We start from the raw sequence: 15,857 nt of genomic DNA, 5'->3' as shown, positions 1-15,857 counted from the left end.
ATACTAGGCACCAGAGCCAAAACCTGGCTACTTCACAAGGTACAAAAAGAATTACATTCAACCTTTTCACTGGAAATGCATTAGAAACTGGAAATTACAGACAACTGCTGGATTCTCAAGCTTCAAAAACAACTAAAGTACAAAATAACTCCAAATGATACAAAATATAGAAAAATAAAAAAATCTAGCTAGAACCCAATACAGTACTTCCAAACCCCACCACCAGGTAGCCCATGGTCCAGTCAGCCTACAAATCAATTAAGGAACAGATAATGCCAATGAAACGATAAGCATGGAGGCGTGGAGCCACCAGGGCCCCACCAGAAAGAGGTCGTTCATTACATCCAACGTTGGGAGAGCAGCGTTTGATGTAATTAACTGCCTTGGCCATGCCCATCTTAACTTCACTGCTATCTGCGGGCAACAGATCTGTAAGAGCTGGGCCAAAGGCTACCAACAACTCCAGAAGAGACCTAGCCAGGCCGAATCTAAAATGGAACCAACTGGGACTTACACAGGTCACCAGAAACCCGATCCTGGTGAGCTGGGAAAGAATCAAACCCCTGGCTAGCTTGACAAGGACCAATTGGGAGCCTAAACCAGCCAGTAGTCGAGAGCCAAAAACTCGAACCCTCACGATACATGGTAGTCATGCCTCGCACTAATATGGAGAAAAAACAGATTCAGGCAGAAAGGCAGTGCCTGAAAGCTTCAACTCCTCAAGCTCAGCCAGAGGCCAGGCTTGACTTGAAAGAGACCAACAATTTTAAGTCCAACAGACTGTTGGTTGGAGCGGCCCGCAGGCTCACATGATGCAAGTATCCTGGAGATACCTAGACACCATCTAAGCCCCTGGTTGAAAAACTTGACAAGCGACAAGCTTTGAAAAAAGTGGTCATGCAGCAGGATTGTGAACTGTGTAAACAAATGACAGTTATAACCAGCACCTGCTCGTTTGCTCCACCCTTCCCCTCATTTAGGGAAGGAGGGGGGCAAGCCAAGGCTTACAGGTCGCTCCACCGTCAGTTCGACGAATGATGCAAGAACCAAACTCCCCGAGGGAGGGTGTCAAGAGCCACTGGTGCTCACCTAGAATTAGAGTTTCATTACATTCAGTGCTGATTTTCTGGGGAAGCCCCTTACGGCGCCCTGAAGCTAACTACCCACAAAAGGATGAGCACACACCAGAGAGAGCACTGCAGGAATCAAAGACAGACTGCTGGACAAGAAAGCAGACCCACAAACATACAGGGGTAATGAACACTTCAAACCTGGGATCCCCAACAGCCTGGATGACCCCCAAAACACCCATGCCCTATTCAGTCGGAACAGGCAGACAAGGACTGCTGAAAACTTGGTTTCAATAGTTTCCTTGCAGGCAAACAAGGAAACACTGTAAACAACTGCTGGAATAGGGGATCAAGGAGACCAGAGCAACCCATAAGGCAGCCATCAAGGCAGACCTGGTGGCATAGTCTAAGCAAACTTTCATTAGGTAACCAAACCTAGCCTTTTCAATACACAATTCAGAAGTGATCTAGCCATTTTCAAAATATTTCTGATACCTTCACTAAAAGGTTAAATGTATAATAAAAAATGGGGAAAATACAATTAACTGAAAATTACTTTAAAAATGCTCCATGGAATAAAACCACATCTAAATACCTCTTGGCCATAATGTCTGTAAGAGAGGCTCCTACAATAGCACGATGGTATTTCTGGGCACGGCGAGTACGCTTCTTTGTAGTCTCTTCTTCCATACCCTTCTTGTGCTTTCGCCTAGAAAGAAAACACAGCAATTATTACTAGAAACAATGAAAATTTACAAAGTAGTAAGGCTGATAATGCAAGCTAAATGTGTACTAGAAAATAAACAGCCACAATGTCCATAAACCAATTAAATAACAAAGGCATCAACAGTAGCACAACAAACTTAAGGCAAGAGGTTAGCCATGTGGCTGGTAGATGAATGATTAAGTCATTACCAATCTAAAGCTTAATCTAGCAGCAGTAGACCTTTATATCATCCTTTACATTTCCTCCCTTCTTTATCTCTAAACCAAGACTACTACTAGGCCTATTACTAATCCACAGAAGAGTACTGTGAAAGCATTATTAGCCGACCTCTTATCTTGCCAGTAGATTTATAAATGCTTTAAACAAAATCATAATACAGTAAATTTATTGAACACCAACCTGTATAAAATAGTCCATCGAATCTCACGGGGATTTCGCTTCATCATGTGTGCCCGCTCACATTTGGCACTGAGGAACACGTACACCTGAAGGAAAATTAATTATGGTTATACAGTATATAAAAAATCCAATTGAATCAATTTAAATCAAATCAAACCAGTCTTACTGCAGCATGCAAACTTATTTATACCCATTGTTTTGTGTTGATACTTTGAATACTATCAATTTCCCTTTTGTGTCCATTCATCCACTCGTATACCTCATGGCACCCCTAATTCTTCGCCTTTCTAAAGAACTTTTCTAGTTATCCAATTTTTTTTTATAGTTATATAAATTGGATATATGTGAAAGAGGGATAAGATTTTGCTGCCAAATTTTTGTTTCAAGATTTCTCATTTCTGAAATGCTTACAGAATTACGGACCAATTTAAGTGTAACACTTTCAGCCTCACGGCGAAGGTAAAAAAATAAGCAGTATGTGCTCACGGCGTTTTGCCGCGTAAGCGTAAAAACAAAAATGTGTATACTCTTTTTACTCTCCTGACCTTAGTTCTCGAGCTACGCATTTCATTTTGGTACCAACGTGTTCAATAAAATTCTCTAGAACATCAGTAAAAAAGTCACGAAACGTATAGGGATACCAGCACCAAATAAATAACTACGAAGATGACTCGCCATGAGCGCCCAACAGCAACAAAATGTTTTTACTCTTGGGATTGTTATCACCTCCACACTTGTCTACAGCGTTAATTTTGGTATCAATGGACTCGCAATGAAATTCCCAACACGATGATATGAATATAAGCGTAGAATAATGATTGCGGCCCGCCCGCAAAAGAGTGGGAAGTGGTGAAATTGTTACCCGGTATCGGTGACGGGACGACACATGGCGCTTTGAAAGTTTATACTTATTTCACTCTCATGACATTATTATTCTATGTACGTCATTCATTTTTGTGTCAATGTGTTCGCAATAGAATGTTCTATGAGCCCGTAGGTAAAGAAGATCAACAAGCGTAAGATAGAATAGCGCCAAATATAAAACAACGCTGGAACATGTCAGTGAGAGTCAAACGCACACGAAATGTTTTTACTTTTGTTATGTTTGTGAACCTTTCATGAACTTATTGTAAAAAGAAGCCTATTGGTGAGAGAGCCTCATGGCGCGCAGTTTGAAACAAACCCAAAGTAAATCAGATAAAAATTGAATTTTATACAAATATTTTAAAAGAGGACAAATTTATGTCCACTATGCGGGAGCAGGTAGGCGAAACAGGACGCCGCGAGGAGTCCTCATCCTCAGAAAGTGTTAACTCACTGATTTCAATTTAGTATTAAATGTTCTTTTAACATCAGTAATATCACTAAAAAATAATTTGAGGGATTATATATGTCATTTGAACTTCAAAATGCTGTTGTTATCTCTCGCATATCACCATTTGGCAATTTTAATTGGCCAGTTTTTACATCCCTGCTTAAAATGTTATAATTGTTCTATATGGATATAAAGGAGTAAACAAATATTTTGTAATTGCTTACTATGCAATGAGTTAATTATGCATTTGGGGGGGTGTTCCGATATTGCCAAATCACTATCTGGAATATCCCAGTTAGCTGACATGCAATACAGTACCAAAAACAGATAAGTGAAATAATCAAAAAAAAAAAACCCACAGTTAACAAGTCTCTCATACAAAGATGTGGAAAGCATGCCACCTGCTTATACATCAGACTACTCTGCTAGATGAACAGGACCTACAAATTATTCTACATTTGTGATGACGACAACAGTCTCCTTGAATTTACTTCTGGAACCTGGGAACCAACTACAGTACTGTATTTTGAGTTTAAGCCAAAGTGTTCCTGGCAGTGATGGAGTATTGGCCACAGTGTATAGTTACTATCTAAACAAATCCAGTACAATTAATGTTTTTGTTTGGTACTGACAAAGGTATATGCATATGTCTTTGAAGAAACTGGTCATTTCTGCAGACAATATGCAACTACAGGTACTAGGCACTGGAGGATGAATGTTTGAAATTTAGTACAACTCAATCTATCAAGAAATAATGATATTGTCAGGGATTCAGATTAAGGGGCAGGGTGCTTTAACCCTTTAACAGTGCAGATTGTATGTGTACAATTTTGGTCTAACGGCCTGCACATAAGTACCGCGTAAGATACTTCAGTAAGATAAGCTTCCTCAGGTATCCAGTAAACAGACGCTATTTAAAAAGAAAATCATGGGCAACATTCCTGGGTGTAAAGGCCTCTGTACTGAGTGAGCAGCAAAGGCTGACGTATGCAGCATGAGCTAACAGTATGTTGAACAGACCACACACTAGAAGGTGAAGGGACGACGACGTTTCAGTCCGTCCTGGACCAATCAACTTGAGAATGGTCCAGGACAGACCGAAACGTCGACATCCCGTCACCTTCTAGTGTGTGGTCTGGTCAACATTAGCTATGTTATTGCGACTCATTGCCTGCATGAGCTAACGGCACTGTTGTTCAGCTGGTGACCACGGCTTTGCCTAAAAATGTCAAAATATATGTGTAACTGCTACTAATTACTACTGTCATGTGAATCCCCTGCAATGCAGTGTATTCTCCCTTCACCTTCAATGCCTCTGCACTGGAAGTCTACATCTACATCAGCCCAGATGAGTCGGTTATCCTCTCCGTACCCCCCAGGGCCTGGCACGGCCTGGTACGACTCAAGAGGCAAGCCGGGCGCCTCTGCTAACCGGTAGTTTGCCCCCACAAACAAGCAGTTAGCCACCTTCAACTGGCAGTGGTGCAGCTCAACACAAAGGCACCATCAGCCACAAACGAGCAGTTTGCTAGTGACCAATGTCCACCTAGCATTGACACTGGACGAGTCATCACTGGACTATATAAAGGGTGCTGCCTCCCTGGAGAGCCAGTCTCCCTTAGTGCTCTTGGATCACCTTCGTGTCTCACCCGTCATCCGCCTTCAGCCAACGCTGTGACTGATGCCATGGTGGTATGGTAGCTGTCTTCAGTACACCAGTATGTCTTTATACTTTTATTCATTGCCTATAGTTTATTTAAGGTCATACTAACTTGTTCATCCTTGCATTACATGATAGCCAAGTATTGTCATGTGTCATTTTTGTTCCATTACTATTTCAGTAAATTGTTTAATTATTTATATGATGATTTTCATTTGTTTCCACCTGCGACACACACTGCAAGGCCAATAGCAGCATTTTTTTTTTATTTGTGAGGGAGAGCCATACCATCTTGGTTCAGTATAGCTGCGATACCACAACCTATCACACTACTGATTACAAAAGAACCTGACTTGTGATAAAGACTGTACAATGTTCAGCTATCAGTGAACACAATGCTGTTCAAGACTTTACAGCTCTAGCCACAGCTAGCGCTATGAACATGGGGCAAGTATGTGGAAGTAATTTAATAAGTTTACCTTGCCCATGAAAAAAATTCTGCTACCATTTCATGGTACAAATGTGGTTATAATCATGAATGTTACTAGGTGAATGCAGTCATCATATGATGATTTAAACAATTATTGTCTTGGTTTTACATAAATGATGCAAATATGGACAAAAATGATGTAAAAAAAAATGATAAAACAGGAAGCATCAACACAGTGGAGCACCAGGCGTTAAGTGCAGGCGTTAAGTGCCAGACGCAGCTCCTCAGAGCCCCTCCACCCACTGAAAAGATATTCACTTATTTTTGTGTTTTTCTTAATTCTGCATACAAATTCATTCTATAATGAAGAATTATTTGTTGGAACTTTCATATTTATTTTGTGCACAGGCGGAATGACCATAGCTCCATGGTCAGGTAAGTGGCTCCATAGCCACTGTAAGGGTTAAGTAGCCCCTCACTCACCCGCACCTTTGTAACCCTGTAAGCGTAACACCATAATTTTTAGTCGTGTGGTCTAGTGGTTAAAGAACCAGGTACGCCATGGTGCATAGAGCTCCTGGATGTCTGGGTTCAAATCCTTCTGGAGGTGTAGAATTTTCAGTTGCATATTGGTTTGGGGACCATTCAAGCTTGTTCTCATTTGTATGATTTGTAGACGGTTGGAACAAGTTATGTAAGACGGAGGAGGCCAAAACCGTCAGTAGTTTTAATGCGTTATGACAGTGGTGGGAAGACAGGACACCACGAGCGTAGCTCTCATCCTGTAACTAAATTTAGGTAACTACACTAAGGTACTTACCAAGAACCTGGTTTGTGTATCTTAGCAGCATGCTGCTATCTATACCACCATGTCCACTCCTTCACTACAGTATTGGGGGCTCCTCACGCTGCTATAATCTATTACATACTCCTGTACAACCCGTGAACCAATCTAATGGCTAAATGCTCTTTATAGTGTCCATATAGGTACTCACCAGGTCACCCCCCCCATGTTGCCTCACTCTGGACTCACGTGTGTTAACACTAGTAAATATGTGCCTTATACCAATAATGTATTTTGAATTTTAATCTAGCAAGTTGTGAATTGCTGGTATATGTATAATGTTACATACAGTATAAAATATATTGTTTATGTCCAAAAACACTCAACGTCATCGACATACATGTTTCACCAAACTGTTTTTAATACTGTCTGGCCACAAAGCCCTGTTTGGCATACATTTTTGGCATGTATAATGCTGCCCGTGTAGTGTGTGGCGACACACGAGGTGTGGGCCCCACACACCCTCCCAACACAAGACTAGTGTTGCTCACCTTGCCATCCGTCCGCACCATGGTCTTGCCATGGCCGGGCTGGATTTTGTAGCCACTGAAGTTGCACAGTTGAAGCCTGAAAATAAGGAAAAATTCATCATGGGCGATGATCTTGAGGCAGGAGAGGAGGGTATAGACAAGTATGGGAGGAGGAGGAGGCAAGGATGACTGGGATATAGGAGGACGCGGACGACACTCACTTCATGGCGGCGGCCACAACACAAGGACCCGGCCAGCCCTCCCTCTCCTCACCAAAACACTCACTTTCGTATTAATTACTCACTAACAAATATATCTATATTACGTTCAATTTATTATTATTTATATTGTAAATTATTTTCATTGCATATTTTTATAATAAAATTATATTTAAATGCGTTTTAAGAAATCTGTTTAAATCAAAATATATCATCGATTTCTTACGAGAGTCGATCAAAACATTGGCGCTCAAATATGGCCTCCTCAGGTATGTGCTATTTTAGCCAATATAGGAAATTTGCGGGAAATGTCAACCCCACGACCTCTTGACTCTGCTTGTTCACATCTGTGTTTGAACAATAAAGACTAGTTATTGTTTTCATGCTAGCGAAATGGAAGGACTGAGAGGAAGAATGGTGTAGTTCAAGATTATTATAGACTTGTCATTTACTGTGGACTCACACTGGCAGGTTTAGCCCTGCTCGCTCCTCAAATGGATGACCAAGGCAGAGGTTGGTGAACTCTTAAGCATTGTGGCATAATAGTGTGGATGGTGACGTGTCGTGTGTGTAATGGGCGTGTGTCACGGTGGGAAAAATGGGGAGTGTCAATGGGGGGTGAAGTTTGACACTTGTTATTACTATTGATTAACAGACCAATTAGCTGCATGTTAGAGCCTCGCAGGTTGAGCTGAGGGCTTGTGCTTGTCCTCTATGGATCACCAGGTCACCGTCTGCTACTAAATATACTTTTGAAATTATTTATATTTATATCACAATATTTAAAAAGTGATTCATAGCACTTTACACAATTATTAGCATGATCATTTGTTTGGCACCTTGAAACAATATTGATTGATTAGCCAGCAGTTATGTTTGTACACTAGTTGTTATTGCATCACATGCTGTCATGTGGCATATTATGACACATTATAGTGGGTTAAAATGTTTGGTTCTGAAGAAGTTATAATGTTTGGTAATTTGAACAACATATTTATAACTAGATATTTATCCTTTTTTTTGACTACATCAAGTGCTGTATATTCAAATTATTCTGTAGCTAGAGCACGTATCAAATGTGATATGAAGGGGCTCTTGTGAGCAAAACACATCCACAGTAAACCTTATGTTCCCATAGGGAACAACTGCACATTGTTATTGATGCTGCACATTGTACGAAGCTGCACATTGTTATCAACAATGTGCAGCTTGTTCCACGGTTACGTACATGATTTGTGATTATAAGCAGGGATTTTTGAATGGAATGATTTGTGAAACTAATGACATCAGCTTTATATTTTATTGCCATAATATGCAGTTAATTAATTGTGTTGTTTTATTTGCTTCAGGAGAGGAAAAAGATGAGGGACAAGATGACACAGGTAAGATGTGGCACAAGACTGTGCTGTAGTAGAGAGTTCACTGCACCATTACATGTAGGTTGGAATATTTGTGCTAAGTCTTGTTGTACATTGTACATGTACTAACAATTGCTGATGAATTCAGCTTTTATCTTGATAAATATCCTTAATTTTACAAAATTCCTGTTTTTTATAGGAAATTTTCTATACAGTATGCTGTTTTAAAAAGACTTATCAAAATCTTATCTGTAATACATTATAGCATTGTCAAATTTCTAGGAATAGTTGAGCACAGCTGTTGTTTTCAGAATGAACATATTGTTCATCTAGATTTGATATCTAACAATTAATTTTGTTGTTGATTGTCTGCTAACTTCACTACTTGCTTTGAGAAAGAATGCAGTTGGTTGCTGAGCACGTTTTCTTCCGTGATGAGTGTGAAAACTGATCTGTGTCCAGGTGCCTGCAAAGAGAGTTTTGAGATTCTGTAATGTTTTTTGCCGAATATGTGGCTTACCAAATAGGAGTTTAGATTTGGTATGTTCAGGTCATCCTCAACTACCTATCCTACTTACCCAGAAACCACCATCAAACTCGTAGACCTACATCTTGCCCCTATTTCTGAAAAAAAAGATTGCGTAATGTACAGCATTTTATTATGTACTGTACACTGAGATGTGTTGTGTAAAAGTTATATAATGATTAAACATGTTGGAGTCAGTTTTCAAGCTTGGAAATATTTTTTCTGGGGGGAGCTCCTTGTGGTTTCCTAAAGCTGCTGTATATTATATACTGATATAGTACTATCTACTAGGTCGCATCAGCCATAAAGTTCTATATGATTAATTAATGGGGACCAGCGCAAAACCTGGTCCACTCAGAGAGGCACAGGAAGCAGTGACATTTCCATGAAAAAAAAAATGACGGGATCGGTGTCCAAAGTCAGCGATAGTGTTAAATACGACATATTATTTTACAAATTATATCATCAAATGATAAAACATAATTCCAATTGCATATGACCTTAGTCAAAGATGCATTTGCTAGCAGAATTACCTGTTATCTTGAGATTCTTGAGGTTTTCTTTAGATGACTTAGCGTCTCCGTGGCCTGGTCCTCGACCAGGCCTCCTTTTTGTTACACGCCCCCAGGAAGCAGCCCATAGCAGCTGTGTAATTCCCAGGTACCTATTTACTGCTAGGTAACAGGAGCATCAGGGTAAAAGAAACTCTGCCCATTTGTTTCCGTCTCCACCGGGGATCCAACCCGGAACCTCAGGACTATGAATCTGAAGCACTGTCCCTGTGGCTTGAGTTGCTGAACTACCTGTGGCGTGAGTCACAGGTTCTTTAACAGACAGGATATTTGACTCAAGTCAAAGATATTCTTGTTTGCAAGACTGTTTTTGATCTAAATGACAGATGCTGTTTTGGGCATAATTACACACTACTTTAGTAAGCAGTGTGCATTCCTATCTCTTTGCTCTTAATGAGACAAAGGGTAATACAGTACATACTTTGAAAGCATGTTGATAAAGTAATTATATTTCACCATTAGGAGTAACATACCTGGTATTACATATACTGTAAGCAATTTTCATGCAAGAGAATTCTTTAAGTTGTATGCTTTGATTTAAACTTTGTAAGAAATGTTGATTTATTGCTTTCCCAGCAGTTGTGTATGACTCTGAAATTGTGCTTGACCTGTGTGGCAGAAGACTGAAAAGATTGGAAAAAGCACCAGCCAACCAAGCCTATGCTACTGCCCTTGTCTTAGATAACAACTCTTTACAAAACCTTGCCAATCTTGACAGCTATGGTGAACTTGAAAGGGTAAGATGAAACCATTCTTTTTTTTTTACCTGTTATTTGTAACTCACATTGTGTAAGGGTTGAGAGTCAAGTACTAATAGTCTCTCTTGATTTTGTAATCAAATTGTTGTTGTTTTGCTTCGTCATCATCATTATTCACTATTATTGTGTGTGCAACTATCAAATTGTAGTTACAGGAGAAGGGCTAAGTTCAAGGTTCCCATCGTCGTTATACTGTTTTGTCACACAAAGTTTTAAAACATGTAATGGTGTTGACACACATACTACACTCTCTTGCAGTTTATCACATTTGTCAACTTCCCTGTTCGTAAAAGCATGTCCAGTATTTTTGTTAACCTGCGTTTCTTTCATTCTTAGTGCTGCAGGTCCAATCTTGAATTGTTTTATTTTTGGGAACCAATAAGTTGTTTTTAACTTTTTTGAGCTTATCTAGCGTATCTATATGTTTTTTTTTTAAATAAGGGCACCAATAACAATCCAGAGTTTAGTATAAGGAAATGCATCTCTGGAGGGTGTTGCCCTCAGTAGCTCCCAGAGTTACACACTGGTATATGTTACTTGTCAAAGCCTCGTTATAATACCAGACTCTATTGATTCATAAGCATCTACCACAGACTTGTTTCAGAATCTTTTCCCCTCAATAGAGGGAAGGGAAGTCTGGGAGGGGGTCTAAGACCACCACAGTAATCAAGAGGAAGACCACCAGAAAGGTAGAGCACACCAAATCAAATATCTGCTTGGATCACATTATCAGTGCTTTCCCTTACTATGTAAACAATCATTAACTGGGCCAAATCTCTAGTTTATCACATCTGATTATCACCATGTGGCAACCTGAGCCACCAACAGTACAGATCTCCTATCCCATCACGACAATGCACAGCCCTCGAACCTACAGGATAAAGGAACTGGGACAAAGATGGAGATGAACCTCCAACTAGAGAAACCAAACAACAAAGACTGCAGCACCCAACTAAATGGCAAAGACCCAATGTCCCATCAGACCAGATGAAGGAGGCAGAATTTGAAGGGATCATAAGCTGTGCAGAACTTAAGTAGAAGAGATGGGGATTCTCAAAAATGAGGAGCCCTGAAAAAACAAGTTTTCACTGGTTAATTCCAGTGAAAGGGGCCGACTGACACCACCCTGAAAGAGCTAAGAACCACTGGATAGCATCCAGGGCGGAGCCAGATCGTCAAGTCCCCTGGAAGATAAATGCTCATCATCACAACCAAACCACAGTGGAGTTCCACTGCAGACAAGTGGCCAAAGACAACAACCAGCATGATGACAACTTGCTGTGCACCACTTGGGCACCTCCAGCATGTCATGTGACCACACGTCATGTTCTCATGGGTCAGTCATGCATGCAAGCACACAGTCACCTTACTTTCAAACATCCAGGGGATGTTTGGAAGAGCTAATCCAGGGGATTAGCTCAGTCGATTAAGGCAGCGTCTGAGATCCTCGCGGACGTAGGTTCGAAACCCTCGTCACGGCCCCTGTAGATTTGTTCATCCAGGGGACTCGCCATCAGCATCTTTCCCAAATCTTGGCATGAATCTCTGCAACAGCACTCTCCACCTGCCATGTTTGATCACTGACTAGGCTTCTCTCTTCTGTAGAAACTCAAAAATTAAAATAATACAAATTTTAGGCTCCCTGCCTCCTTATAAACATTGTAAAAATGAATCTGGGCCATCATACATTTTTACATATGGGAACCAGAAGTTGAAGGGGCGACGACGTTTCGGTCCGTCCTGGACCATTCTCAAGTCGATTGTCAATCGACTTGAGAATGGTCCAGGACGGACCGAAACGTCGTCATCCCTTCAACTTCTAGTGTGTGGTCTGGTCAACATACTTCAGCCACGTTATTGTGACTCATCGCCTGCATACATATGGGAGTTTGACTTGACAGGTGGAAGAGGTGTCAGCAGACGGTAGCCATAATAGAAACATCACACATGCCACACAGGATATGTGATCACAAAGTTCAAATTACCGAGTGGAATGAGTAAGGTGGACAGGGTCAGTCTTTTACAAATTAAGGATAATAGGACAAGAGGACACAGTGAAAAGGTATTAAGAACTACTTGAATGCAAAGCAGGTGATAGGCAAGTGAAGTGTACTTAAAGAAGTAGTTGGGGATGCCATCTACATCCAGTCTCAAGAGCAAATATCATGGGAGATAAAAAAACATCAGGTACCATTAGCTAGGAGTACACATGTACTCAGCACAACAGAACGTATAAGTAAATTAATGTGACATAACATCATTGTCTCTTTGCAGCGAATGGATTGGCTGTGCTGCTTTCTTTGTCAAAGTTTATATATAAGGGAAACTGCTGAAGCTCTGAATTTTAATAAAATTACCTAAAATATTATTTAAATGGTTATCTTAAATTTGATAAAAACCTTTTAGTTTGATGCAATTGAAAGTAAAGAATTTTATCTTTCCCTTTTCTATACAGTTGACACTGGCATGTTAACACAACTCATCTTTGAAAACATTGGGGGATGGTTTTTAAGTGAGACTTGTATTATTTTTTTTAATAATAGCATTACAACTTTTCCTTCCTAGCTGTCAATTGCCAACAACCAGGTTGTACGGATGTACTGGTTTGCTCGTATGTACTCGCTACGTGTGCTCAACCTTCCTAATAACAGCATTGTTCAGGTGGAAGGGATGAGGGAGCTCATCCATCTTGTCCACCTCAACTTGGCTGGTAATAAGTTGAAGGTGAGTACACAACTGTAGAATATATATATTGTTTTACATTAGCTTATACCTTTCTTAACCCTTTAGCTGCATACTTACATTTGACCTCATATCCACACGAGTTGTAGTATGTGGGCTGATAGTACTCTAGAATGATATTGTGTTGGTGATGATTGTCTATCTTCACAACTAAAGGGTTAATAATGTCACTGTAACATGTATTGTTTTTAAATATAGTAGTTGATGATCACTGGAATTCTAGGTTGCACATTCACAGGATGCTGTTACTCTTTGTTTATTAACAGTGCTGATTGAGTAAGAATAAGATACAGTAGTATTTTTTATGTCTTTCTAATACTTGTATATTTTTCTCTCACCCACGCAGACTATTGAGGGGCTAAGTTACAACAGAACGCTGGAGCATTTAAATTTGTCAGGAAATCTTATAACTCATGTCAATGATCTCTCTATGTTGAAGAATCTCAAGGTCAGTTGACAATTCTGCATGTAAGTGATCTTTCTGCACTAAGTGCCTTTTGATGCTTCCATATCCAGTGCCAGGATGGATCCCCCAGGACTCATAATACTTTCCCTCCCACTTGCTCCCATAATTTTTAATCCCTATCATGATGGGGTAACTTACAAGTGGTCCTGCACTTGCAAAGATGTCTCTTGTGATAAGGATAAAAATCATGGAAGCTGGTGAGTGTTTGTAAGTCCTGGGTGAACCATATAGCCTCTGGTTATGAAAGAATCCAAAGAACTGACTCATAAAGAGCATTATTCCTTGGCCAGGTTTGGTTAAGAGTTATGTTCATCCATGTCTGCTGTGTGTATTTTGGTCAGTATTATATTATTACATAATGTTCAATACAACTAAATAGTCTTAACAATTTTGGTTTGATTTAAAAATTTGTAGACGTTGTATTAACATTAAGAGTCAGAGATGAGTATGATCATTTTGCAGTTATGGGATTAGTAGCTTAGTTAGGGTAAAAATGCAAGTTGTTGTTGTAGATAAAACTGGCCAAGGACTATGTCTTGTGTCGCTATCTGTTATCATAATATTGCTGTTTACCTCTTCAGCTGTCATTATTAATGCTTTCTTCTAGTAATGACTCATTATGCCTCAGCAGTATTGAAGTAATCATTTTTTCTAGGGAAGTCCTTGTGGCTCCCTGTAGCTAACATCTCCAGTGTGTGTATTGCCTGAAAGTTGCCATCAGTCTCAGAGTTCTCTGGTCTCCTGGAGACCCAGAGTCAGAACCTGGTCTCCTCACTGAGGTATAGGAAGCAGTCACATTTATCTTTTTATATGCCGCCACCACCATTATCATTACCATCATTATCGGGCTTCCCACTTCAGTTCGGCAGACCACATGGGTATGCCTGTTGACCCTGCCCTCATTATTTGCGAGGTTTAGGGTGTACGTCGTCTGTGCCACCGGGCGATGTTCATTCACCCTGCCTCCGCCTGTTGTCTGTTGGGTCACTGATACCTTTGACCCTGATTTATGTGGGGTGTTCCCATCACTTTTCTCTTCTTCCCAGTCCTCCTGATGACATTTGAGCTTCCCAGGCAGCAAACGCTCTTAGGGGTATATCACAGGGGTATTGTTCACCGAGTTGATCAGGTGCTCGAAGGTGTCCCACCTTCAGAGTTCATTAAAGCATCGGTACAGTAGTACTAATTCTTGGCAGTTGTTTTGCCACTTGTATTGTTGTTCTTTTTAGTTGGAATCTCCTGCCAATACTGTTGCCTTGGATTATGTGGCACTGGTGGAGCCATTGCCACTTGCGTACAGGATCGACACTGTCACCACTCCATTTTGCAAGTTGTTTTGTACTTTGTTTTCCCCCTCTGGCCTGTTCTTGTGCACTGGGCCAGGTGCTTCCCCTTTTCTCTCTCCCATTCATTTTCATGTTCCACATTTTCCCTGGTGGTGGCATATAAAAAAATAAATGCCACTGTTCAGTGAGGAGGCTAGGTTCTGGCTCTGGGTCTTCCATAGGCTAGAGAACTCTGTGACTGATTAGATATTACAGTGGTACCTTTGTTTTGGTAGGTAATCCGTTCCCAGAGATGGTACGAAAACCGAAGAGAATTTTCCCATACGAAATAATGTAAATTGAATTAATCTGTTCCACACCTCCAAAATATTAACTGAAAATACATTTTATACAGAATAATACTCTTTGGTACCTTATCTTCATGGAGGACTCTTGTTGGTGTGTGGAAGACAGTGAGGAGGGGGGGGGGAGAGGTTTAGAACAGGAGTCCCCCTTCCATTATAACAGCAGTGATGACATTTATGGGGTACTCTCTCTCTCTCTTATGTTTTGCAGGCATACCACTATGACCTGGTTGTGGCTCACTGCTTGCTTTTCTTACTAAGAATCTGTCTATAGACACTTGTTTTTCCTTACAGTACATAATGTTCAGAAACCAAAAAAGCATGCAAACAATGAAATTCTTCACAAAGAATCCAAGCACGATCATCACTGGGCGGGAGATACTGGTAGCATAAATTGAAGCGCCACGCTCACACTGGACCAGTACATGTATAAACAAACTGCGCCCACCGAGGCAAACTACGACTACCGTATCGAATTTCTCGTAGAAATTTACTATGAGAACCATAAACTACAAGAACAGGGGCATATGAGAACCGAGGTTCCACTGTACTTTTAGGCATTAGACACATCGAAGATGTTTGCTACAGGGAACCACCAGAGTTCACCCAGAAACTGGCATTTTATTACATCCAATGCTAGTTTATTTGCTTCATTTGGTCACCAATTTGCCC

At 40.5% G+C, this 15,857-nt stretch overlaps 2 protein-coding genes across 7 annotated transcripts in view; one reads left to right on the top strand and one right to left on the bottom strand.

Annotated features, from left to right (window-relative positions):
- Positions 1 to 1,607: 1,607 nt before the first annotated feature.
- Positions 1,608 to 7,215, bottom strand: LOC138365853 (large ribosomal subunit protein eL24-like). The gene is made up of 4 exons (XM_069326430.1): positions 7,137 to 7,215; positions 6,937 to 7,012; positions 2,197 to 2,282; positions 1,608 to 1,779 (listed from the first exon to the last, which is right to left on the bottom strand). Exons 1-4 carry the CDS (start codon positions 7,139 to 7,141, stop codon positions 1,623 to 1,625), a joined length of 324 nt encoding a protein of 107 aa, XP_069182531.1. The 5' UTR covers positions 7,142 to 7,215; the 3' UTR covers positions 1,608 to 1,622.
- A 79-nt stretch (positions 7,216 to 7,294) lies between these two features.
- The window catches only part of LOC123754354 (centrosomal protein 97kDa), a 53,714-nt gene continuing 45,151 nt past the window's right edge, over positions 7,295 to 15,857 (top strand). For 3 of the 6 annotated variants that reach the window (XM_069326429.1, XM_069326428.1, XM_045736689.2), the window contains exons 1-5: positions 7,361 to 7,646; positions 8,483 to 8,515; positions 10,166 to 10,326; positions 12,913 to 13,071; positions 13,436 to 13,537. In XM_069326429.1, the coding sequence (XP_069182530.1) occupies positions 7,628 to 7,646; positions 8,483 to 8,515; positions 10,166 to 10,326; positions 12,913 to 13,071; positions 13,436 to 13,537 (474 nt within the window). In that variant the 5' untranslated portion in view covers positions 7,361 to 7,627. Of the gene's footprint in view, positions 7,647 to 8,482; positions 8,516 to 10,165; positions 10,327 to 12,912; positions 13,072 to 13,435; positions 13,538 to 15,857 lie in introns of all 6 variants that reach the window. The other 3 variants (XM_045736692.2, XM_045736691.2, XM_045736690.2) reach the window with 3 other exon arrangements.

This window comes from Procambarus clarkii, chromosome 18 (genome assembly GCF_040958095.1).
Source record: "Procambarus clarkii isolate CNS0578487 chromosome 18, FALCON_Pclarkii_2.0, whole genome shotgun sequence".
NCBI classification, from domain to species: domain Eukaryota; kingdom Metazoa; phylum Arthropoda; class Malacostraca; order Decapoda; family Cambaridae; genus Procambarus; species Procambarus clarkii.
Note: the sequence above shows the minus strand (reverse complement) of the source record. Positions and strands in the feature narration are given on the sequence as shown.